The following is a 27,798-nucleotide window of genomic DNA, read 5'->3' on the forward strand; positions in this document are numbered from 1 at the left end:
TCAGTATTGAGCCACATCTGTGTCTGTTTGTCTCCTCATCTCTTTCCGTCTCACTATTATCTCCCTGTCTCTCCATCTTTCCATCTGTCTGTTCTGTCTACCTGTCTATCTCTATTGCACTCCCACACACACACACGCACGCAAACACACACACACACACACACACACACACACACACACACATCTCTGTTTCTCTTGGTGTTTTTCAGTTATTTCATCCAACACTACTTTATCTTCATGCCTTATCACTAAGCAAGGTCACTACATTTGTCTTCATGAGCTACCCTCTCTGTGTGGGTGTGGGTGTGTGGGTGTGTGTGAGGCATACGGTCACTCACTCACACACGCTCACTCACATACACACAAACACACTCATCCATGCCCCCTGGACCCTGCACTCAACCATCAGTCTCCTTAATTCTCTTCCCCTCATCTCTCCTCAATCACCCCTCCTTCCCTCTCTCTTGTTCTTCCCCCACTTTCTCTCTAACATCTCACCCATTTCTAATCTTTTCTGACTCCGGGCTTTTCTCTTTTTTTTATTCTTTCTTTTTTCATTATAAACGATGTATATTGCTTGCGAGTACAGGTGTGATGGATTTTCAAAAACGATATGATATCTAGTTACGGGGGCGTATTGATCGGGACGCCCCTGAAAATTGTACATGTGCCTCGCGCTGTTTAGCCTGCGATGTGGGCAACATAAATAGTCTGCCAATAGGTCACACTCTGCTGTTTGGCTTTTGTTTCTTCGCTGAGGGGATGTAATGAATTTCTGAGTATTGAGATAAACTGGGATTAATTGACAAGGTGTGTATGTGTGTGGTATGAGGTAGAGGAATATAGCTGCAAAGTCAAAGTCTTGTTCATTTTCTCGTAGAACATTTTAGGTGACTGACATTTGGAGCATTTCCAAGGCTTGGATGGACATGAAACTCAAGGCATAGAGTTCATAACTTCCAACTTCAAAACCAACGGAAATTTTTGTTCTAGTTTCCTCTTCTCTGTCCTAATGTTTAAAAGCTGAAAATACAAAATCAGCATTTATTTTTCAACAGGCATAAAGGTGGTTCAAGGGAACATCTCCTCCTACAAAACTACATAAGATAACATACTCTCTGCTTTCCCTATCTAGTGAAGGCATAAAATGTCCCCAAAAAATAATAATTGCTGTTCCGCGCGCCAGTAGTGGCAAGCTAAAGTTAAAGATTATGCATTTGTAGAAACCTGATAAAACATATAGCAGTGTTTTCCAGCTCCATTTTAGATTAATTCAGCAGCTATAGCATGATTCTTTGTTCCAACTTGTAACAATGGGTCATTCTGAATTTGCTACAGCCCCGTTTTGTGCATCTGACTGTGTTCTTCTCCATGGCAACGTCAGCTGTGGCTCATTGGTGTCACAGTGTTTGGAGCCATCTGCTAACCAGACAAAAAAAAAAACCCACCATGATTTCTGTGAAATAAGAATAAAATAATTAAAGAAAAACAGAAACAAAGTGTCTTACAGTCAAGACAAATTTCCAATGTTGTTTAGAGTTGTTTAGCAGAAAATGTTCTTAAAAAGATACTGAAAACAGATTTATATGGTAACAGATGCTTTGTAGCTGTCCTTTTCCTGATCTTAATTTGAATTTTACACTTCCATTAATGGTGTATATTAGCAGGATAAAAAAAAAGGAGTGCTCAGTCTCCTGCTTCACAGTTTTCAGGCTTAAAATGGCACGATATTCACGTTGTCCCTTACAACGGAGCCACAAGGGGTAGTGGTTGAAATCTTCCCCTATAAAATATGACAACCCTTCAAGATCCTGATACGCCATCGAAAGTTGTCAGTGTTGGCATTTGCGTAAACAACTGTGACGAGTGTCTTCTGTAGTGGTGATCTCTCTTGCATGAGCCATAGGCCTCCTTTTGCTGTTTTAGGAGGCTCATGATTTGTTAACAGCTTAAGTTTCCTGGTATCAATCAATCAAACAAGTCATCAAATTAAAAAGAGCACTGTTTCATTACCAGGCCACTAGCAGTGCCCTGTAGGCTTACATTAGCAACCCATGCTCCTGCCCTGCCAAACTGTACTGATATATGAGGAGCGGTAACAAGTGCAGCAACTTCACAGCTGGACTTTTAATTTCAGGCGTCCTGTGCCATCCAAGGCGGAGGGGAGCGACATGGAAATATGTTCATGCACAAATCAGCAATAACAATGTCATGTTAGCTCTCAAAACCTCAGTTTTGAGGGCCATGTAGCCCGAGCACTTTGCCCTACCCCTCTATCTCAAGAAGAATTGGGACATGCTACCCCTAGACGTGAAAACGCAAAGTGAAGGGGTAAGGGCTAAGTGGTAGGGGCAAGGGGAGCATGGGGAATGGGCCAAAACTAGTCTTTGTGCATAAAGACAAAGTCAGTAACAAATGGAACACATCATTTAATATAAATTTTGATGCAGGCTCTAGCAAAAGTAGAGCCAGCACATAAAGATAGCAACACAGCCACACACTCACACATTGGCTGGATAGGAAGTGGATCCTCTCCGACAGCCCTATAGTGTCGTTAAGTTATCAAGGAGACCCCTGTGTTTCTATGCTGAAGAATATTAAAATGGGAATTTACCGCAAGAGGAGAAACTTCGGCAAACAGCATCTCCTTCCACTTTGTAATCTACAAGTGTACATATGCATGAGAGTGAGAGGGGTTTCTAAGTGGTGTCAGGAGGGCTTTGAGCTGAAAAGATGGAGCATTTATGTGTTGATTACATATCAAGTACAGGATCTGCTTATCAGCATACAAACCTTTCTGTACATCAGTGCATCTCTGTTGCTTTGGTGTGTGTGTGTGTTTGGCGAGACAGTGGTTCTTGTCTGCAGCTCAAACTGGAGACTCGATACTCCCCAAAGGTCCAACTGTTGATCTGGTCACAGCAGCTATTTTCGCCTGCTCGTCTTCATCCTCCACCTCCTCCTCTTCCTCCTCCCTCAATCTTTCTCATGCTCTTTCAACTTCAAACATTCAGGAAGTGGGGGATTCTCTCACAACACATACCGAGTGCACATACATATATTCCTTTTTTCATCTGCCTCCTACCTCCTTATGCCTTTCCAACTAAGTTTCCGCTCTGCCGAGAAGTCTCTCAAATTCAAATTTGCTTTATTGGCACGACAGGGGAGAAACCTGTGTTGCCGAGGCAAAGTACATCAGTTATAGACCAATATTTTCATATTTCTGTCTCTATCTCCCTCCCAGCTGCTGCATCTCTTCATCTCCTCATCTCCCTCTTTGGCTCCACCTGAATCTGCATTTCACCTCTCCCTCTTGCATCCCTCTCCGTCCATCTTTCTTTCTGTCCAACTGTCCTGCCTGCTTTGTTCTTCTCTCTTTCTTCTTCTGTCTTCTCCTCCCTCCTTCTCTCATCACTCAACCCTCTCTCGCACATTTTGTTTTACATTTTAGGCATTTAGCTGACACTCACATCCAAAGAGACTGCCTCTCTTCTTCATTCTCTCTCTCCCACACATGTCGCCTCCATCCTCCCATCTGTTTCTGAATATTCTCTCCAGCTCCCTAATTATCCGTCCTTTCCGACAGCTGATCTGGGTTCAGTGACCGCGGGCTTCCCTTGATCATACCGTCCTCGTTGATCTGAGAGCGTCAATTGATCCTGGATCAGTGCACCAAGTATGAAACGCTTGATAAACACACACCTCTGTCTGTTTTATCCACCTTCCCCTCCTTCCCTCCGCCCCTTCCTCCCTCTCAGTCCACTTGTCTCTCTTGCCCTACCTTCAGACAGAATTAAAAGATAATCATTTAGAGGCGGCAGCACAAATGTATGCAAAATCAATGGAAGGAGAGAGATGAACCAAACTTTGCCCAAGGTGGTGCAAACTGAAGCAAGGAGGCATTAGTTCCAGTTGAAACTTGAGAGAGAAATGTTCCCAACGGTGTATCAGCTTCAAGCAACATACCAATGAAATCCTGCCATGTAGTATTTACAGTAGAGAAAAATGTCCATTGGGGATTTCTGGCAAATAACACTGACCGATGACACATCCTAAGAGCTAGATTACCTGAAGAAGACACTGCTCATGCTGGCTGCTCAGCCTGGTGCAAAAGGATTAGAAAGAAAGCACGGCGGGGTAAAATGCATAATGCTGAAGCATAGCTTATTTTCTCATCTTTCCTCACCTTTGTAGTAAAAAGAAGTCAAGGAAGCAATTATCATAATGGCTGTCACTATCTGCCTGCTGCTTCTTTCAGCTGCTTTGGGTTGTCTGCATGCCATCACATTAACTTTGCTGCTCATTTTATAAGTCACAGGTTCAGACTAATGCAAAGTAAAGTGGGGAATAATTTCACCACCTCTTCCCGATATCTCCTGGTGTCCAGAAGTGCTTCGATTTGATTGCCTTTGTTTGTTAGTGTGTGCAGTGAAGTGTATGTGTGTGTAGCTCTTTTCATTATCTATAAAGACTAGATGCTTCTGTTGTTTTTTCCAATCCACTTTAGACGAAACCACATCCACTTCCACATGATGAAAGTGGGTTGCCAAACGTCAAGGCCCAATTATTGACTGGCAGCCTACTGCTGGCCAGAACCACTGAAAGAGACTGCTGCTAGCTAGCTAGCCCACCACGCAGTTCCTCCGCCTCAATCCCTGCCACTCTGAGACAGCAAAGCCAGACAGTTTGCTGATCTGAGAGTCGAGGGGCGTTCTGTCTCTGTGAAATATGACAGGAGCAGCAGTTTGGGAAATAGTGATAAGGGTAGTTTAAGGGGAAACTCTGCCGATTTCAACCTGCTCTGTCATCGCGGTGTGCGCAGTGTGTGTAGTGGAGGTTGTGTGTGTGTGTGGCAGGGAGTTCTGGGCGCTAGCAGCACCAGAGGAAGCCAAACAGTGTTCATTCTCACTCACTGCACATGCTGCCCACACTGCGATGACAGAGCTGGTTTAAAATCAGCAAACATTCCCTTTAACAGCTGTAGCAACTCGAATTCAGCTAGCGACTGTAAGTAGAAACAGATAAACACAGGCAAGGCATACACATAAAAACAAGACGCAAAGATACATAGGAGGTAGAGGGGCATCAAAACCCAACACCTGCTTCGACTGCTGTCACTCATAGATATAGGTTAGAATAGTCCTGCCACAGATACTAGTCAATTAATTTACACCCAACATCCTGTCTTAAAGGAGAGGAACGAGAAGGGGTAGAGTTGCTGGTGGTGTATAAAGCCACTGATGAACTCAATCTGTACTGTTTCACAGGCAGCTCAAGATGCCTCTTTGAGCCAGAACCCGACTTCCTGTGTCACCAGTCATCAGGCCTTGACATCTGGCAGCCTGCTTCGTCATGCGGAAATGGGCGTGGTTTCATGTAAATTGAACTGGAAAAACGACAGACGCAGACCAAATGTCCTCATGGGGTTCATCCTCGCTCATACAGGAGGTTAATTTAAGTAAAAGCTGGACATTATGGGAAATGCGCTTAGCAACTTTGCTGCCTGGAGTTACATAAGAAGATCGATACCACTCTTATTTGTCTATAAGAACTGAAGCTGGAGCCTGAAGACAGTTAACTTAGAATTAAAACTAAGAACAGCTACTGTGCTATTGTTCTTCTGTCCATATGTGAAAAAAAAAAATGTGATTTTAACACTCTAGGAGGTCACTCTCACTTTAGTTTTGGTATGGATGACTCAAACAAGATTTAGAGGTACTGGCCCTTTCCAGTCTTCATGCTATGCTAAGACAACCAGCTGCTGACTGTAGCTTCTTTTTTGTAATACAGACATGAGTGGTAGTTACAGCAGGGGATAAAATTGTAGAGAAAGTAAAGGAAAAACAAAAACATATTCTCAACTTACAACTCCACTACAGTCTTTTTATTGTTATTATTACATTTTTTATTGTATTGAAAATCCTATAAATCAATGTTTCAGCACAACCTAGAGAAGGCAATATTTGCCAAAATGTTCATTCATTGAATTCAAAATAAAAACTAAAACTAGAAATAAAAAAAAATAAAACTGCATCAAAATTATGACTGTCTCTGCCTCTCTCCAGGGAAGAAATTACAGCATAGAGCTATAACAAACTAAAACGGTACATGCACGCATGTCTGTACTGTTTTATGTCTGGTTAAATTGATTTTTATTTTTTTCATTTGTATGGTTTAAGGGCAAAAGGCCAATCTCTGAATCACACAGGGGATGTTTTTCATACATTCACTTCATTAACCTCAGAAATAAATTGGATTTTTAACTTTGAATTCTTTGTACTGCTGTCTCTTTCTTCTCCCTGCACTTGTCTCCCATTACACGTGATTATTTTAAGGACACCTGGAAAAATATAGAGTTCAGATGATACAAAGAAACAATGTAGAAAAAGCCGTCTTTCAAGTGCTAGAATTCAAAAGTCTCTCCTGCAGTCTTTCAATCCTGTGATGGTTGTTGTTAATACATTCTCCAGAGAGCCTTCCCAGACACCAAGAAAACTTTGACTGATGCGATGTGGATCAATAGTTTTTCAGAAAATGTCAAAAAAAACATCTCACGTCCCGCATGTGGAGTACTGTCTCACACTGCGCTGTGAGCAGTTGGTGTCAGTTTGCCTCGTTCTCTGAAAGGCTGAGTGGGGAGCTGACCATCAATTTTGATATTTTCTTGTGCTTGTTTCACTTAAGACCCCTTAACACTTTAAACTTTAAAAGTGCTTAGTGTGTTTTTTAATGAAATGATTTACAACTTACAGTCACTTTCACCACAGTTAAAGTCTGCCTACTCAATATCCTCCTGCTAGGCGAGATCTTCCCCATCCACTATGGTTTATAAATCACCAGAGAGCCATTACCTTGTTAAATTGTACTGAGGCCTGTCTGATGTCTGCCTATATGCTTTTATGGAAAGGAAGGAAACCACACATGACAAATAAATAAGATTATAGCCGGACTGAAAGCTAATACACAGATTTATTTATTTTTTTTCGCCTGGTGAGGAAACGTGTTTGCAAAGCCTAAAATTGTGAGTAATTGCACTGCATTTCTACTTTTATAGTCTGCACACTGTGTAAAATAGGCACATAAAGCTACACCTGTCTGTAAGCCATGTGTGCTTGGTCTCATTAAATTTCATGGAATGAACACGGCTTAAAATGTACATAACATGGTCCTGTTACAAAAAGGAGATTAGGAGAAATGAGAAGTGGAGTGTGGTGGGGACACAGCTGGAAACGTGATTTAGTTTCAAAGGTGTTACGGCAGGCAGATACATCTTCTTTCCACGCTTGATAACCTTGATTTAGCTCCTGAATCAAAAAAAAAAGTTTCTGAATGTGTTTTCCCCAAAGATTTTATTTTTCAATCATGAGCAACGAACCAAAGCAAATATCTTTATTTATCCTTATTTCTCCAGCTGAAAGTTAATCGTTAGCTAACAAGTGAATATACAGCATCCAATTTGTGCTACTGCCACATAATCCTTTTACAATGGAGGAAAGTCATTTTTATATTTTTGTGTCTACATCATGTTATATGCATTTCAGAGGTTGTGCTCATTTTATGAAATCGTTCTGAGATGGCGTTGGTGTGAGTGTTTGACCTCACTTGCGATGAGAAAAGTACAGCCCACCTCTGTCCTACTTTTCTGCTTGTTCGCCAAGATGTATGTAAATTATGTAACATCAGGACAAACATTTCTCATGATGCCAAGTGAAAAACATATAAGAAACCATGCATCTGCAGGGATGTAGTGTCACATTTCAAGTTTGGGTTTAATGTAACTGGCCCATTAGTTGATAGCTGATTGGCTCATAAATTAATGAGCTATATGTCTCTATTAAAACGAATATAATAACACACCAGCTTGTAAAATACAAGAGCATAAGAGCATGTAAAATATTAGACAAATAAGGTAAGAGGACGCCACTAGAGTATAAAACACTAGGGGTGTACCTAATCAGAATTTTGTCAGTCGAATTGGATTCGGCTGTTCTATACGAATATTTGACTATTCATCATTTTTCTTTAAACTGTCAAGCAACACTTTATTTAACTGCAGGAGTTTTGAATGGGAATCCATGGGACGTTCAGGGTGACAGCGACATTCACGTAACAAGCCAAGTCAGCCCTCAGAGTTGATGCGTGCTAAATATGCTAACCACAGATCAGAAATGTGCAACAGTATTTTCTGCCGAGACTAGGTATCAAACAAAAGCCAGAGACTGTATCGTATTAAGTTGCTAAAAGCTGTAAATTCACCACTTCTAAGCAGAAAGCAGCAGTTAAAGTTCTCTCGGAACCTAACCAGGAAAAGCCTCTTGTCCTCATCTCACTCAGAGTTACTCTGGGTCTGCAGCTGCCTTTACCCGTCCCAGACATCTTCCTCAAGTGGACGGGATAACTTGACATGCTGTAAAGACTTAACCCTAAAAATGACCACTTGACTTGAAGAATCTCAATCGACTGAGATATTAGTGATGCCAATCTTCAACTTTCGGGGGACAGCCCCATAAATCGCAATATACTAGTTAAAATGTGAATAAAATATTAAAGCATAAAACAGTTTAGAGCTGAAATGAAAGATTTTGTCATTAGATGAACAGATAATTAATCAGGAACTCATTTCATTTTCTTGTTTCAGATCCTAAGATGTGGTGATTTTCCTGCTTTTCTCTTTCTTATGAAGAGTACACTGAAAATCTTTGTGTTCTGGACGTTTGGTTGATTAGAACAAGGAATAAGAAGACATCATACTGTGCTCTGGGAAAATTGTGATGGACATTTTTCACAATTTCCTGACATCCTATAGACAAAACGACCACTCAAGAAAATAATCAGGGTTGCCAAAGGCACCCTGGAACGTTCCCCATAGGTCGGAGTCTGAAAATGAAGAATAAAGAATGAGAACTGTCAGTGTGCTCGTGGCTTTGTCTCCTTTCCTGACAGTATTCACTCATCTTCTTCTGTGGTTCACAAACTATGTTGCTGGTCGTGCCAAATATTCAAGCAAGCTCAGCCCAGAGCCTGCACTTCAACCATGATGTTAAGTGAAGTGTTAGCGCACTCAAACGTATTTTTAAAACTCACTCTGAAGCTGGTGCGACTCCTAAGAAGAAACTACTTTTGGATGAGAGCAGCAGCTAAAAGTCAAATATGTAAATGTAATGCCCTTGTTTGTTGTCTTCATTTCAGAGTTTTGGTTTCTCCGCCTGTCTTTATCTCCCTCATGTCCATCTTTTCATCTCAATGTCTCTCTCGCTGTCTCCTGGTAGTCTTGCATTAATGTAGGAACCCATCTGTTTTCATGCTTTCCTGGCTGTCTAATCTCCTCTATTAGCAGCACTGGGTCTTTTCTTTTCCCCTCATCCATCCACCCATCCACTCCCACACAATTCCTCCAGGGTATCTGTGGGTCCTTAAAAGGGTCTTAAAATAAATTATCCAGAATTAAGGCCTTAAAACGTATTAAAATATCCCATGTTGGCTTCAGTTATCAGATCATTTGTATTCACCATGGAATGACAGGTTCCTTTGCTCTAAATGTTCACGCTCAGATTAATACAGGACAGGATTAGCTGTAAAATGTATTTTTTTTGTCATTGTATCTGCTTTAATAAACACAACTGGGCTTTGTGTCCCTTAACAATTAATTTCCTGTTTTGCTTTATCTTTATCTAGGCAGTTATAGTTGCAGAACTCTCATTAGCTCTGCTCCACTGGAACCAGGCTGGTTTTCTCAGTTTTGTCCCCTTACTTCTTTTAATTTTAGTCTTCCTATTCACTTCCATGCAAAAGAAAAAAAAAGTCTCGTAGATGTGCCTACACTGTGTTCCCTCCTCCTCTGTGCCTCTGTCTCTTTTTATCGCATCTCATCTGTGCAATACAGGGTCAAATTAAACTGATATCAATAGCATTCCGTGACTGAGTAATGATAAAAGTCAGCTTGAGCTTTCGATCTACCGCGGAGAATTGGATCGAATCGATGTGACCCTGTGATTATGCCAGCAACATCAACATTTCATATTTCATCGTTTTTCACATTATTTGTGAATAAGAACTTTTTTTGACAAATTAAATCCAAGGTCTCTTTTCCCTGTCTCTTTCCTCTGTATCCCCTGGCATCATTTTAACATTCTCATTTCTCTTCGCTCTGTAATGTACCACTCTGTCTTCATACTCCGATCCTTTTTTCTTCTCCTCTCCTCCTCTTCTTCTCTATCGCAGCTCAATTCAGTGATACTTCTGCTATCTTTGCCATGTGTTTTCTTACTCTATTATGGCTACCTCTTTAGATGGAAATAATAAGTAAAGAACAGCGTTCATGCTTCTGTCTTTGGTTATTTCTCCTTCTCTCCTGTCTTTCTGGCCTCTAAATTTGCCATCTCTGATCTTGCTGTAGTACAGTCTCTACTCTGCAGTGTGGAGGCCATCACTGTGAGGAGTTGTCACTCATCATTTTCTTCTTCTTCTTCTATCTCCCATCATGCTGTTCGTCCGTCCCTCGCTCCACCCCCCCCCCCCCCCCCGCTCCCTCCACCCATCCATTTTTTGTCTCAACTCTCCAAAGCCTGGTGCGTGCTGTGCAGTGTTGTAACGTGGTGGTGAGGAGTCCTAATTTCTCTTCTTCTACACTCTTCAATCAAACGCTCTTATTTCTTTCCCCTTCTGCTCCTGTTCTAGTATATCCTTTTTCTCCTTACTCTCATCCCTCCATCTCCTGCTGTCTCAGCTCTGAAGCACACTGTCTGCGCTTTGCTGTTCGGGCCAACTGCATAGATTTGCTGCTCCGTCCCGATCTATCATTTACAAAGTGAAGCACTGAGGAATTTTCAGTCACTCTTAGCTGCATCCAGCCTCACTTGTGAGATCCCACCATCCTTTTATTTCACCGTCTTAATCTGTCTGTCCTTCCTTCGTCTTTCCCTTCTTGGCTGGACACTTGCAGTAAACTACCGAGCGAGAATTTTTTGGACGGTCATGTGTGGGAGATGGCGAAGTTCCACGTTAACCCAGCGGAGCAGAACTTGTTTTAGAAAGACATATTGTCAATGGCAAGTAAACAAATCCTATAAAAACAGCTTTGGAAACTTTTCTGTCATTATCATAATGATATTTGTGTGACTTTGACACATCCCGTATCCCATCAGTAGTCAGTGTTGGTTCTTTTTAACCTTTATCATGATCTTTCCCTTAACTTAAAGCTATACTAATACAATATTTTCATATCAAGAAAAGATCAAATGGCTATGTGTAACGTCAAAGGAGTCAAATCCACAGAGAATACCCCCCTCAACTCTGCAGTTTCCTTTCGCTCTATGGTGCAAACTTTATCATTTCCAGCAACAGGCAACTGTTTTAAAAGGAAAAAAATACAGTGACTAGCTGGTGGACATAGTGGAGCAATTTGCAGGTAAAGTTAAGGATAGGGATAGGGATAGGCTATTTACCATAGGACAGTGGAGGAGACCAAAAAAGAGATAAAAGGAAAGTAAATATTGGACTAACATTAAAAATTGAAATAGCTTGTCCCGCTACCTCCAAGTGGCCAAATATTCAGTAAATGCAGGTTTAAGCAAGTATGTTTTCTTTTAGGCATGACCATTAGCATTCCCTGATCTTAACCTTAAGCCATATTTGTGCCTAAAGTCAATCAAAATTAACCATGGTTAAGTGGTAGATCAGAAAATGGTCATCTAAATTACTTCTGTAACACTCTTTTGTGTTTTCAAATCCACTGAAAAACAATGTTGTCCTGGGGTTGACATTAGATAATTCCCTTTTGGGGGAAACAAAATGACAAACACTTCTTTAAGTGTGTTTACTTTGGAGGATTTTTCAGTCCCGTTTTTTTTATAAAACAACTGAAGCTTCATGTATGACTGTTAACATCATTATAGAGTTTATCTTGACACTGTACTCAGGTTTTCCTCATTCTATCAACACCATTAGTCAAAAATGCTTTCCCCTTACTCAATTTTCTCCATCTGCTACTCTTCCCTTTATTCTGCTCACAACTCTTCTCCTCCTTCCTCCCTCTCTGTCCCTTGTCATTAGTTTTTCTCTTCCCTGCTGTACACACCTCCGTTCGTCCTCCATCTTTCTACCTCCTCTCTGCTCAAAAGACAAGATCTTCATGTCTCCCCCCCTCTTCTTTCTGTCTCCATCTGCTGCACTTTGAAGAAAAGACATGGATGAAGGGTTGAAATCTGAGCTCCCGTCATCTTCCTCTTTCCTCTCTGTCTCTCAGCTCCCTGCTTTCCAAAGTACAGCATCTGCTGTGCATGTTGGACCACTGCAGTGGGGAGTTTCTGCTCCATCTCACTCCCCCCTCCTCCTCCTATTTTCTCCCATTCCCCTTCCTCCTCCTCCAATACTCTTCTCAATTCCCTCCAAAGTAGAGGTCGGCCTTTAAGTGTTCTATCATTGCAGAGAAGAGCCTCACTTTCTATTTCTCTCCTCTCTACTGTGGTTGAAGCTCCATCTGGAGTAAAGACTTGCTGATCTCTCCATTTGTCCTTCCCCACCTCCCTCCTTTATTCTCTCTCGCCTCTCCGTTCTCCAAATTGTCTGTTGCAAAAATGTTGGCCCTCAGCAATGAAAACTTCTCGGCTTGTATCCGCCTATACTCTCGCCATTCTTAACTCCATCTCTCTATCGCCTCACTTCTGCTGTTAAGTGTTGTATTCGTGAGTGAGGGAGTCTTTCAGTCTCCCTCACCGCCCTTGTCTCTCATTCTCCAGCTCTCCCACCCCTCCTTCCTTCCATCTGTACCACGCTCTCCTCTTTTCACTCCCATGTACCAAGTCTGTTGTGTGATGTTGTACAACTCAAAAGAGTCACACTACAAAAAGTTGGAGCTTACGTTTGAGCTTGTCAGGATTTATTTTTTCCTTTAAAAATTATTTGATTTTAAATGTCCTTTCAGGGATTTTTTCATCACGTCAAATACAAAAAGGAAATATATTTTTATTGCAATCATAGCCTAGTAATGTGCCTGTATTCATGCTCAAACTGCTGTGCATACACCTTTTCACCACTGACAGTGTTTTGAACCAACAGTTTAAGCCAACACAGTCGAAAGTAATCATTAGCGCCAAAGCACCATATTTATAATGTCAGTCCTTATTTACAGTGTCAAATCTTTCCCACCACTAGCTGTCCTTCTTACCTCCTTTTTCTTTCAAAAATAAAGGGTCTGTTGTGTTATGCTTGACCACTGAACCAAGTGGTGTGAAGTTTCAAAATATCATTAAAATTCAGTCTGTGTCACCAGCCAGTACGGCCATCAATTTGTACAAAATTGGTAAATAAGACAGTTTTTCTTTCAAAAGTCGCTGCTTGAATTGGACACATTGACGCACTTGTGCCCATCAGACTCTCAGGTTTGTTTTTCGTCCTCTGTTTTCATTTGTTGTGAGTATTGAGCATTTTTGGAACTGTTCAATAATACATGTTGCTTGCTTTGTTTGGGGCTTTTTCCCTTGAACAAACTAGCTTTTGGCCAGTGAGTACAAAGTAGTTATTAGTGCCTTGTTCAACAAAGATGAAGTAGCAAACATCTTTATCTCTCCTAAAAATTATACACATATGAAACTGACATCAGCGAATATGTTTTGTAAAATGCTTCTCATTCCTATCCCTAAAACACATATTCTAGGCACATGTTTAAAAGGTGTAATTGCATTTGTCTCTCCAAGATGTTTAGATAATCTTTACTCCTCCCAAGTGTGGCTACATCAGAAAACTAAGTGTGGAAGTAGCCTCTACATGGGATAGGCCATGTAAAGGCCATGTGAAGGCAGCTGGTGTGGCATTGAAATAAGCTGTCTTATCTGCTCCAGCAAATTCAACACATACGGCGATACAGAAGGCGCACAAAACTGTTGCAGCATTTATCTGAGCCCTAACTGGTTCAACCACTTAATGATCAGTGTTGGTTGGGGGGTGGGGAATGACAGTCTGTCATGAACATAAAAGTTTTGACTCACTTGTAGTCCATAAATGCAAATTATCCACATTCGTTTTACTTAACAGATAGTTGTTAGCTACCTAGCTGTTATTGCTAACTGTTTATTGCTGTAATTAACTTGCAAAAGTTATTCCTCCTCTGGCATTACCAACACCCTACTGGAGCAGGCCCTACACTGCTACTGTATGCATGTAGCCTTGAAAATCCAAAATGGATTGAAATCAGATTCATGAACTGTTCTCATGAATTCCATTGACCAAAGTTAACACACAAGCCCTGGCGTGCTACTCATCTGTGCGTGAGACTGTTCATGCAGAAGTGTTTTAAATAGTAAGGTTTTCTCTTGTTAAATGCAGCCCGCATTTACTTCAAATCATCTAGAATTTTCTGTGTTCAGATTCTCTATACACTGTGAAGGCATATGAGATAACCAACGTTTTCCTCATGAATTAAATGTAACACAGGGTGAGTAAGTGATATACATTTTGTGGGTGAAGTATTCCCTACGATGCAGTCTCCTTGAACTATCACCTCTGGAAATTGAAGGCTTAGCGGTTTCATTTAAGCACCTCAAAAATGAGGGAAAGTGGTCTTGGTTAACTACTAAAAAAATCAACACTAACTTAGAGCAAATGAAGGAATGTGCTGACTTTTTAAGTACATATGTGGAGAAAACTACTGTAACCAATTGTTCTTGTAGCCTTAACCTACAGACAAGATGTCTGTCTGACTTTCTGGACTGTAAACAAGGCAACATTTATACTGCCTCCAAAACATATTTGGCAAAGCAAATTATCCTACTTGTACGTAACTTATAGGACATGGCATTGCTTTATTGACACTTTCATAGTTCCTCTTGTCCCCCTCCCCATGTCTCTGTCCATCTCTCCCTCCCTCTCACCTCTCTTCTCTCCAAAGTACAGGGTCTGTTGTGCGGTGTTGGACCATTGCAGTGAGGAGTTATCGCTCTCGGGCACCCGGCAGGTCAGTGTCACCGTGCCCCCCACAGACACCATCTCATCTGAGGTCACTGGCTGCAAGGGGTCGTCGTCTAGGTAACAGGGGAGAGAGATTGAGAGGGAAAAAATCATAAGACAGAGCGACAGAGCAGCAGCAGGGACAAGTCAGAAAGACACTGCACTTATATGAAAATACAAGCAAAAATAGTAGCACACACCAACACACAAATCAGATAAACCCACAAAATGCATTACTTGCCTCGCTCTCTCTCTTTCTCTCTATCTCCCCCCGCCCATCTCTTTCTCCGCTTGTCAGATTATCTATATATCTCTATCTGTCTTTCTGAAAGCAAAGACTCAATGCGCGCACACACACACGGACATGCTGTCAGAGGGACAAAAAAAGCAGACAAATGGCTATCTGGTTGTATGTCTGCGAGGCCAATGTAAGAGCGATGAGTCAGTAGCAGCACTGGCATCGAGAGACTGCAGGACCTGAGGGACCAGCAAAGATGAAGAGACCACGGCAGACAGTGGCTTTCGACAGGTCAAAGCAACAACAAGAGTACTGTCTCATACCTCTAATGGCTTTGTAACCCTCTTTTGTCAATATCTGTGTCAGTTTTTAACGCCATGCATATGTATTGGCTGGTACAGAACAAGCTCAAACGGGACAGGCATTATGGAAATGAGCAGGTCAGAGGGAAAGAGAAAGAGAATACAAATGACCCAGCATAATGAAGGGATTCTAAAGGCTGGAGCTGGAACTGGAACACCACAAAAAACACAGAACAGTGAACTGGGTGTGTAACAGTATTCAAATTGGCTCAAATTATGGTATTTAACAGCACTCCCTTGATAACGGGTGATGGTGCAGGCTAATTCTGCTCTGTGGATTTAGTGAGGGTGGCAGACAATTATGTGAATCAGAAGAGGGGATGTATATTAAAATATGCAGCCCCTCGTAATAGTTAGAAATGCCGAGTCTGGCCGCTATGGCGCTTTTTGCGGAGTTAAGTTATTGCAGCTTTGAGTGCACCCAGCCATACTTTGCGCTCCCCTCCCATCCTGCTCACTTAAATACGAGCCAGAGCTCACTCAACCTAATCTCAAGCAAAAACAAAAATATGGCATAATTGACAACAAGACCAAGCCAACAGAGGGAACATCTCCTAAGAAGATATGCCCCAAAGCGGTCTCCTCACCCCTGAAAATATGGCGTGTATAAATAGTTTAATTGGAACCAAATTGTCAAGCGGGAGACAGGTTTATATTCGGCGTGGAGCGTTATCACATCCTTGCACCGGCGGTGGAATTGATTTTTTTTTTTTCTGCAGGAAGAACATCTGCTTAAGTGCGCTTCGGCGGAACTCCCATCAAGACATGAAAGAGGGGGGGACACGCGAAGAGAGGATGCAGAAGAGGAGGCGAGCAAACTAACTGCATGTAGCATCAAAAACACACATTTGCAGAACATGAGCTGAGAGCAGCAGGCAGCAAGTATGGGTATCTTTTTTTTGTCATTTTAAAGCCAGTTTTATGGCCGGTTCAGCATCTCAGAGAACACAAGTTATTAGAAAAGGAAAAAAACTCTTAGGTTTGCCTCTGGGCTGAGAGGATTCAGAGGTCTTAAAGGTACAGCTGCAGTTCGCCTGTAGGATTCAAACGTTACTCAGAGACTTCCAGAGCGCTTTGTGTCAGGGTAAGTCGCTCCCTCTCTCTCTGTGGTGTTTCACTGCAGCCCTGACCTTGTGGTTAGTTTATCTAAGCACCATGATGGCTGAGGGCTGAATGTGTGGTCAAGTGCAGCGCGGATTAGTGTCTCCTTTAATAGCATCTTGGGCTAATTCTTGCGGCTGATCGCAAGAGCTTCTCTTCTTGGCATGAACACTTTGGGTAAATTGGCTGTCCCAGTGCATCACTCATCAGGCCAACCGCAATGAGCTGCGACAAGTTAGCCAAACTTGCGTCTTATCTTTGGATGCTGCAGAAAGCTGGCGTGTCCGACCAGGAACAACCTGTGTTCGAGGCTCGGAGTGACATTTCTGCTGGTACAATTTCAGTGGTCAATTAGTGGCTCATCAGAGATGAACAGAATTTGAGGAGATATCTGCCTTTTAAGTGGACATATTTATACAGAACTCTTTACATAATATCCACCACAAATCCCGGTTCATACGATCATCATGCCATGCTCAACTCATTGAGCTACACAGAGCCTTTGACCTGTTGAACTGTCATTTTCCCCTTAAATTTCCTTTCAAAAACCTTTAAATAATGTAGAAACAAACCAGTTTTCCACACTGCAAGACACTGCCACATATAGTATTCTCTCTCCGCATTAAACTTGCATAATGTTTACACCACCAGAAATTAAATAAAGTCTTGTGGGCTCAAATTAAGCTTGCCCTTTTAATATATAATGTCCCATCTATTGGTCTAGAGAACTGAAGAGGATGCATGCCATACATTTAGTGGTAGCAAATTATTATTTGGTCATTTCAAAGTTTTTTTTATTTTCATTTCAATTTATTGATCTGGGGCACGAAAGGCCTAAAGGTTAGATAAGTGGGAAGCTTGGAAGATTGCAGTTTCGATCCACAGACTGTCCGGGTAAATCTAACAGTAAAAGAAGTACTTGTATCTTGTTCATTACCACTTCTGGAGTGCCTTCAAGCAAGGCATTTAATCCCAGAGGATCTCAGTGGCTAAACAAAGCTGACTGTGCATGCAGTGGGTTGCGAAAAACCTTCTATATTAATTAATGCAAGCTAATACATAAAGGTTAATCTCAGTCCTATTGAGAGAAATGTTTTAATGATGATTAAACGGCACTCTGGATCTTGAATTTAAAGCTCCAATAATGCATACAAATCACTTGATGTACAGTATAAAAGTATATGGCAGTTCCCTTGTTAGCCCAATCGGTCAAATATTAATCACAGATAAGTTTGGTTTAATTTAGTGGAGCCCCGTGTGGGCAGAATTTGTGTGCATCAGGATAATGTATAAATCGTTAAGCAATGTCTCAAATGGACGTAAAAATTAATTATATCGTCAGAAGAGTGGGGTTGGCAGCGGTGGGCATAAGAGAGATTAGGCTATTTGAAATATAATAAAAGTTTTTGTGGTTGACAAATTCAATGGCACATCCTAACTGTCCTAATGGCGCACCCGAACCCATCCACCGGTCCAAACTGGTTTACACAAACACTATAGAGTCCCTCGCCAGTAGCATATGACCCCTATAAGCCTCAGATACAGATACAGCTGTTCTTCTTACCTTTGAAGCTACTTAAGAGCAAAGTTATTTAAGGGGGGAAATGAAGTTCAACCAGAGTTTAAACGGTTAAGTCAGGCTAAACACCCGAGCTGCAGAAATAAAAGGAGAGACCTATCTATCCTTAGCAGACGTTAAGTTAAACACTGTGGCTTGCTCTTCTTTCTTCTCGCCTCGCACCCACTCCTCCACTAACCGCCCCCCCCCCCCCCCCCCCCCCAGCTGTAAGCCACGAAGAAGACACGGGTATTTAAAGCAACACAATTTACACTTTCTCTAGCCGGCAACAAGGTGAGAGAATGCAGAGGTAGAAGGCTGACTAGGGTAGCAAGTCAACGGAGGGAGAGAGGAGGAATGGATAAGGGTGTGTTCTGTCGAGGAGGGTGGGTGTTAAAATGAGGCGGAAAAAGGTGTGTGTGTGTGTGTGTGTGTGTGTGTGTGTGTGTGTGTGCCTGTGTGTGAAAAAAAAAAACATGAGGGAGGGAGGTAGAAGAGGAAGCAAGTGAGACAACAGAGGAAGTGTGAGGAGCTTAAGGGCCCTCAATTGATGAAAAAAAGAGGAAAAAAAGGGAAAAACTTAAAGGAATAGTTTCAGTCTCATTTTAAAAACAGGCTCGTTTGCTCTCTGTCTGAAAGTTAGACGAGACGATCGATATCCATTTCATGTCTGTGCGTAACATACAGAGCTTCAGTAATTGCGTGTTTAACGTAGCATAAAGATTGGACGCAGGTGGCGAACAATTAGCCTGTACAAAGAGAGAAAATAGACCAAATACTCAGCATTAGGAGTCCCTCAACTATCACAAAGGAAGCAAACTAATTAACACTGCCAAATCTGGTTGCTTGGGTCCCTTTTTTATTGTTTCAGGTCTAGCCTACCTAGACTACGGTGGCGCATGATGCTGCTGCTGGTGTTGATGTTCTCTTTTAATGGCTGTTTAAATCACCCACATTTTGGACCATTGCTAAATATCGTTGGGCTCTAGGATATGTTAATAGGCCAAACTATTAATCGTGAAAATTAACAGCACATTAATTGATAAGCAAAATAACTGTTAGTTGCAGTCCTTCTGGGAAGGTTTTGTAAATATAAAACCCTAATGATTATTTTTTTTCATACCAGAAACAGTAAAAACTGGCCTTGATTGCAGTTTGAGGGGTCCTTTCTGTTTTTACAGATACATCTGTTTTAATGGTGCTCTGTTGGGAACGCAGAGGATTTTAATTTGTTGCATTCCCCTGGTTTCCTACTGGGGCAAATTGGCAGCAGGACTGGCTCACATGCTACATATCCAGCTCTATCAACACATGTATGGAACAACCCTGAGTCTTGTCATTACAGTGAGGTTGCCAGGTTTGGCGCCATCATGCTGTACAGAGACCAAAATGGGGTGCTCAGTAACCGTTTCTGGCAACCCTTATCTGGAGAAGCTACAAAGAAGTGCTGGATGGATAAACGAAGCCCTCCAAAAATCAAATGAAGCCATTTTATATTTTTGTATTAATTAAAGACACATTGTGTAAATTAGACATATTCACCATTGTCAATAGGTGCATTTTTTCCCCACTGTACCCGCCTCCAGTCTTTCAGCTAAGCTAGAACACACACACATAAGACTGGTATCGATTCTCATATCTCCAGCCATGAAAAAAGCAAATAAGTGTTTCACAAAAATATTAAACTATTCTGTTTGATAAAAGCAGCTTCCTTTTCATTCCATCCATTTCGCAACCTAAAAAGAATAAACAGTGAAAAATCCAAACCACCTTGGCCATCTCCATGTTGACCCCCTCGCTTCCTTCCTCCTCCATCTGTCTCCCTACATCTTCTCCCCCCTCCTCCTCTCCATCTGCCCCAATGTCCTCCTCGGTTTCCTCTCGTCCTCCCTCACCTCTTCGCCCTTCTGTCGAGCCTCCTCCCCCTCCTCCCCCACTCCAGATAATCTCGTTTACTTCTCGGCATCTTTAATTCCTTCTTTCCCTCCTTTTTTTTGTTCTCCCAGGGAAGCTTTACAGTGTTGCTGCTAATTAGCGCAGGTTAATGAACTTTATTTACTGTAATACAAGTGTGTGTGTTTGGGTGTGTGTGTGTGCACCCTCAGCATGAAGGTTTGGGCCAAGTTTGTGCGTGCATGTGTTTATGTGACAAGAATATTTTCCACATGTTTGTGCGTGTGTGATGTGTGTAAGGTGTGTGTATTCGCAGGTGTTTGCAGGTAATTATCTAAATATGTGTAAGGTATGTGCATGTCTCATGTTCATGTGTGAGCGTGAAGCTTATTAGCAATGTTCGTGTGTGTGTGTGTGTGTGTGTGTGTGTGTGTGTGTGTTTGCACTCAGCTGTATTTGTTTTGTATATGGAATTTATCTGTTTGAGCACGGGTGTGTGGGATGAAGTATCTGTGTGATTTATGAGATGCTTTTTATCTGCATGTGGTTGAGGCTGTGCGCATGTGTGCGCTGGCTTGTGCGTATGTGTGCATTCATATTCTATTGCAGCTGCACAGAGAGCAGTGCTATGGTGTGTGACAGACAGAGCCATGTGTCATGGTGCTAGCGGTGTTGTACACACTTGATGGGAAATTCAGCCAACAGTGTGCAGTTTGATACGGCATGGTATGACACAGGCCATTACACACACACAGAGGCATCCATTGGCACACACTGCAAGCGTGCCGGCAAGTCCACCCTCCCACCCAAATCATACACACAACACACAGTCTCATAAAACATACAGACGGGAAGCCATACATATTTGTCAAGCACAAACACCTACGCTTACAGAAAGGCATAAATACGTAAAATGTGCTTAAAAATACATTTGATACAGTTGGACAACATACAAACACATGCACACAAAGTGCACAGAGGACACATTCAAAAAGACACACACACGCTGAGAAACCTCCCCCACACCATCCATCTATTCTATGCCCAGCTGTCCCCGACCACCACCCATCCCCCTGGGTAAGTATGTCTCTGTGTGTGTGTGTGTTTGTGTGTGTGCCCTTCTGCCCACCTCTACCCTCTAGAAGCTCCCCACTCTCTTCCTCTGTTTCATCCCTCTCTCCATTCCTCACCCCACGTGTACGGCTGGTGTGTCAAAAGATGCAAATCTAAACCAGATATTTGAAAATTTGCCCAATGAATTAAAAAAAAACCTCCCAAACATCTGCAATGTGAAGCAAGTCCTTTTTTCAACTAGCAGCCCCCTCCCCTCCTTCTTTTCACTGTGAGACAAACACTTCTCCGGCTTGTGAAGTGCAGAGCAGAGCGGGTGTAGCGAAAGGCTTTGTTTTCCGCCTGATTTTCGCGGCTTGGCAGCCTTTAATAGAGGAACGGTGTTGCGATTCTCATTTTGTTGTCCTGTCGCCGTCATCTGGGGGCGCTGAACAAATTACTTATAATCTTTGATGGGTGGGTGGGTGGGGAACTGGGGGGGGGGGGGGGGGGGGGGGGTGTGTTGGGGATTGGCCTGCGTATTTGGGATTTAAGCACCCCCGCCTGCTGTCTTAGCACAAACAAACTCCTTAGCCCTGAGTTTTTCCTCAAGCCCGCCTTTTTTCTCAAGGCTGAGGGTTTGCAGGGGACTCTGGGAGCCCAAAACAGCCCCCACCCATCTCCCATCAAGTACCTCCTCCAACAACCTCCAGCAGCACCGACCCTGCCACCCCACCCTTCCTCTGCTGCCTGTCAAACATGGTTAGCTCAGACAATCCCCCTCCACTTCTTCGTCCTCATCCTCTAACAGCTACACCCCCCCAAACACACACACACACACACACACAACCACACACCACTCCCATCACAGCCCAGCAGTGTGTCTGCAGCAGCAGTGAGGCGCCAAGCCGGCCGCCCCACCCTGCCACTGGAACAGCGCTATGAGAAAGAAAAGAGAGCGCGGGGTGATGAGGGGGGGGGGACGGGAGAGGGAGAGGGGTTCAGCTTGCAGAAAAGGGCAGCAGCATCACTGCTGACAAAAGAAAAAGAATAATGATTTGCCAGGAAGAGAAAGACAGAAAGAGCTGGGGCAGTGAGAGAGAGAGAGCTAGAGAGGGATGGAGAAAAGCACAGGGGAAAAACAGAGGGAAAGAGAATGAAAGAGGGAAAGAGAGAGTGAGAGGTGAGCGAAGGACATGGCAGAAATAAGCATATATAGATAGATGAGACCAATGAGGAGAGATGACAGGGTGACTTAGAAAGGGGTCAAAAAGACTGAAAGAGCATAAAAAAACAATGAGAGTGAGATGGAGGCAAGTAGAGCAGAGTGGAGAGACAGAAAGTCAAAAGGGAGACAGAGGGATGGAAAGATTAAAAAAAACAGAATATGGGATGTGAAAGTGGTGGGGGGGGAGAGAAAGAGCAACAGTGAGAGCTGATACCAGTTAAAAGACAGGCTCAGATTTTTTCGAGCCTATTTTAATACAATAAGCATCCTGAAAGAGTTACTGGTCCATGTAATCATTCATTCCTCCTCTCCATACATGTCTGAAGCGATCTCTTTCTAGGGCGACTTCATTGTAAGAGATGGGGAAACAAATCTGCACTCCTCATTCTTAAGTTCAGCTGGTTAATATAATGCTTCAGCTGTCTGAGATGTTCAGACCAAGTGTGTGTCTACTAAAGTTAGTCTTTTTGGTACACAATTCCCTCAATGTTTCCTCAGAAAAAGCTCCCTCGCTGGGCGGTGGCAGAGGAGTACTTCCTGGTAGTCGCATGCACAAGCCTGTATTACAACCCAGACCCCCAAAAGCCTCAGATGCACTACATGACAATTGATTTTTGGCACAGCTATGGTACAATATCAGGTAAGGCAGGTTCTGCACAACCCAGAATCCTAGGAATGACTTTCACATTTGCCGATTCTGCACCATGTGATTATGTCCAGTGCCACAGCCAGTGCCAGTGCAAGAAAAAGTGTGCCTTATCTGTAGTGAGCTGAAAAGAATGGGTGTCCGGCTTTCATGCAGGACGCCAGAAAGTGAGATTTGAAAAAATAAATAAATAAATAAAAAAATAAAAAAAGCTGGCATTGAATGTAACCAGAGTTTTTGCAGAATCATCCATCAGCACTCCTGTCTGGCGATAGAGTTGCTCTGCATTATTATCTGATTTTGTGGCCCTGTCTTGCAGAGAGGTTTTTAGCTGGATCAAACACCGGCAATAAACATACACTCAACTGTCAGAATGCAGACACCCCCTTCATTTGGCTAACTAAGACTGCTGAAGCTTCGCATTAACTTTAAAGGAACTTTGGAATGCATTTTTGCACAGCTGGAGGTCTGGATTTTACAGAGACCACAAATTCTTGAAAAATCAGAGCCTATACTTTAACGTCAGCCATGCTTTACTTGGTCGCTAATCATACCGAAACCCATTCATCAGCTACTGTTTGTTACATCATAATTAGCGCTATAATCATCTCTCTGTTGTGTTTTGATACATTCCTTGTATGGCACTGTAGAGCGCTTTGGTAAAATTGTTCATTATTTGACAGCTGTGCCAGCTAAGCTTCTTAAAAAAATGGACCGATTGGACACAGGCAGATGGAGGGACAGAGAGATGTTTTTTGATTTCAAAGAGAAGAGCCCTTTACTGCACCAGTTCGCACGCACAGTTCCAAAAAACCCCACCAACCACAAATCGCCATTCGATAAGAAAAAAAGATAACCAGGCTTTATCCGTCCATCTGTACACACACACACACACACACACACACACACACACACACACAGAGGAAGATAAAGAGAGTGAGATCTTTAATGCCTTGGCAAATGCACTGACTGCCCCTGCCAATAGGCCACTTAAAGAAATGAGTAGTCAATTACCAGAAGTCTGCCCTTTTGACTAAGATCACTGGACCCTCTAAGGGCCTCAGAACCTGCACTCTCTCGCTGTCTTTGGCTCATGCTCTCTCTCTCTTTCTCACTGGCTCTTGCTGTCTCTCTCTCTCTGTACAGACAACACCCATCTTTCACAACAGCAATAACAAGAAGGCCGGAAAAAGTTTCTGATCTGTGATGGGAAATACAGAACGCAATCACACATGCACACGCACACACACACAGAGTCTTACATAAGCGTGAAATGGACGTGCACAGTGGGTGATAATTTAATACCACTGTTCATATTTCAGTGGAATCATATCATGATGATGTTACTGTTTCACCAAATTCACTTATCTAGATGAATGAGTCTGAACAAACTGTGATTAAAAACTAACAAAATTAATTATTAAAGTTTTGTTTTACATGTATGCAAAGTTGTGTTTGGTATAAAGCATAACAGCAGGAACATCAAATAATTTTGCATGTGAGTTTGCATAATTTACCGTATCATACATACACTGTATGCCAAAGGTATGCGGTAAGCCCCATGTAGTTTGGGGCTGTTTTCATGGTTAGTTCTAATTCATGTAAATCTTAATGCTGCAGTGTGCAATGCAATTGTATACATGGTTCCAACAGTTTGAGGAGGACCCTTTCCTGTTTTAACATGACAATGCCTTTGTGTACAAAGTAGGGTCAAGTCCTTGGACTTCACTTTGTGCCCAACATCAGTGCTCAACCTCACTAATGCTCTTGTGGCTTAGTGGGAGCAAAGCCCTGCAGCTAGGTTCCAGTATCTTGTCTAAAGCCTTCCCAGAAGACTGGAGGATGATATAGCAACAGATTAATGCTGATGGGTTTGGAGGAACATGTTCAATAATTACGAACTAAAGTAATGTTTATGTGTCCACATACTTTTGGTGATGAAGTGTGTGTGTGTGTGTGTGTGTGTNTAATGTATTCAAATAGGACTACTCTGATATTTTAACCATGAAGGCCAGCTGTATTAATAAGAGAAGACACATAAGCACACATACTGTACCATGATGTACATCAGGGATACTCAACTTGCTTTGCCTGGGGGCCACTTTTGCAAAATGACAGGAGACCAGGGGCCAGTTAATGAGCAAACATTAATAATTGATATATAAATAATTAGCACGGACCTCTGGCGGGGAGTCTGGGGAATCCTCCCCTGGCACTTTTTTTCCATAAACAAGCTTCATTTTGATGCTTTTAATGCACAAACATTTAAAGCACAAAGTGTAAATCAATTTATTTTTATTGTGAATAAGCACAAAGTCAGCGGGCTACACGTCACTGCATCCCAGGCAAATGTCCCACAACCGAAACCTGTACCCATTACCTTAAGCAAAGACTGCATTACAACGATAACACATCTGTATTTGTTAAAATAATTCTGCAATAATTTAGAACTGGAGGAAGGAGATCGGAGTCAGCTCAAAATTCAAACAAGGGTTTAATCTTGTACAAGAGGAGCATTCACAGAGCAACACACAGGTTGGTTACAGTGAAGACTCAATGTCTGAGGAGAAAAGCTTGGTATTTATCTGTCTCTGTGGGTGTGTTATCACTCTGCCCTTCTGCACTTAAAGGAATCATTCACAAGAAGGAAGTGATAACCTTGAGTATATATTCAATACCTTGAGTGATTATTCAATACCTTACATGTGTCATGAAACAACACAAAGGGTCACAGGTCACAGGTCACATTACACAATTACATTGAACATTCCTGCGTGTGACTTCAATTCACATCTCTCTTCATGAAGTACAAAATTTCCATCACAGTATTATTGTTTCATTAATATCATGTGATCACACATCATAGATTAGCTTTAGCATAGCATTAGGATTAGCCCCACAACACTGTCCCTTAACCTGTCAGATGTACAAAATAATTACAGACTATCTCAGAACGTTTGACCTTCAAACCCATAGAATTAGAATTACATGCATCTATAAAATCACATATGTATTCATGAAAACATCTCTAACCACCCAATTTTGCCTTGCAGTGTGGTTACAGATGTTTTCATGAATACATAGGTGATAGTACAGAGTCCATGTAATTATATGGTGTGCTTGCTGGATGTTAATATCTCCTTCACGGTTTTTTCTTGGCCCATATACTTAAAACACACAGAAGAGCTTTCCCTCTCCTTCCACCTCTGCGAGGTTACTATCACACCGCATGGCAGCTTGGATCCTTAACCCAGTTTATGACCTGATCCTTGATCCTTGTCAGTCCTATTAAGCAATTGCATCCTGGTGCATTGCTCTTCTATTTCCCTCAGGCACCTTGCAAAAGGTGACTACCACATCGGTTGGGCTTCATGAATCTTGTGGCAAGGAACCTGAACAATCTGACCTGCTACCCTTCCTCCACACTTGGCTTTAAAACACATCAGTAGGGTTGTGCTAAGGCAAATCAGAATGAAGAGTGCTATGACCACTGAAGCTAACATCTGAACCACAGTCGTTCTCAAAGTCCCTAAATATTCACCCAGCCAACCCATCACACTAGTTTGTGCTGAGCTTGATGAACTGAGTGCCTGCCATCCCATGCTTAAGAAAAGTCAACCTTTGGCTCCTCTGCATGTCTTGTAGTACTTTAACCCCTATCATTGTCCAGTTAGCAAACCCTGCTATTTGTACCCCACACTATTGATATGATCCACTGAGAGAGTCATCCCAATTTTGAAGTGGTAGGCATCTGAGGTTGTAAACTGGGCCTTAGCCCTCTTTATCACCCTGGGTTTATTTTAGTAATCTCATTAGCTTCTTGCACGCGGGCAACCTGGTATGGGAGCCTAAGTTGAGCGAGTCCACAATATCCATACCTCCCTTGGGGCAGATATGGATAGGCTTGTGTTCTACATACACACCACAGTCCTCATCGGACACTCATTGACATGTTGGTCCATATCAGGGTGACATGTCGGGTACCATGATCTTCGACCGTCATCCAGTAGGTGTGATTATGTCTCTTTTACACCAGCCCTCCTACCTCAAAGGCCTTACAGCGGGAGTAACCAAGTCTTTGCCCTGTGTTGTTACCACACCATTGCAACTGGCTCTCCCTTGCCGTAATTCCTCCTACGTCTTCTGTCTCAGGGTCTACACACTTACACACACACCTATCCAGTCGTAAAACCTTCTGATAACAGCAGAGACTTATACACCAGGCACAAGAAGGATAGGGCTCTCAATGCCCGAAGAAGGGCCAAGATTAGAAAAGGGGGGAATAGTCCTGAAGCTTTAATAGAAGAGAGAGGATGAGGAGGGTGTAGGAAGAGAGGAAGTGAGGGAGGGATAGAATGAGAGAGAGAAGGGTGAGCCAGTGAGCCAAGGGTGACGAGGGAAGATATGCTTCAAATTAAATCATTTGGAACAAAAGAGGATTGTTGCCAAGCAACCCAGCCAGAACAAGGTTACCAGGGCAACCGGGGTGACCCGAAGCTTGACCTAAGAAATGGAGTCACCCTTGTCGTCCATTGGCACACGCACACACACAAACACACGTCCACCTTTCTCTCTCAATTGCTCTCAAGGCTCATACAACACACGCAAACAGACAGCAGGTTTATTCTGGAAAATGCAAGAAACAACTGAAATGTCATCCTGTGGCATAAACAAAAAGCAGGGCTTTCAATCAAGAGGGGTTTTTAAATTGAGAGGGGATAGGGTCAGGTGGCTAATGGATGACGTTAGCCAAAATCAACAGCTAGTGAAGCACAACAG

At 42.5% G+C, this 27,798-nt stretch overlaps 1 protein-coding gene across 4 annotated transcripts in view; it reads right to left on the reverse strand.

Moving 5' to 3' along the window:
* Nucleotides 1–27,798, reverse strand: part of cadm3 (cell adhesion molecule 3) — a 100,702-nt gene that overhangs the window by 46,578 nt on the left and 26,326 nt on the right. For all 4 annotated transcript variants that reach the window (XM_050074723.1, XM_050074722.1, XM_050074721.1 and 1 more), the window contains exon 3: nt 14,868–15,017. In XM_050074723.1, the coding sequence (XP_049930680.1) occupies nt 14,868–15,017 (150 nt within the window). The remainder of the gene's footprint in view (nt 1–14,867; nt 15,018–27,798) is intronic.

This window comes from Epinephelus moara, chromosome 21 (assembly GCF_006386435.1).
Source record: "Epinephelus moara isolate mb chromosome 21, YSFRI_EMoa_1.0, whole genome shotgun sequence".
NCBI classification, from domain to species: Eukaryota; Metazoa; Chordata; class Actinopteri; order Perciformes; family Serranidae; genus Epinephelus; species Epinephelus moara.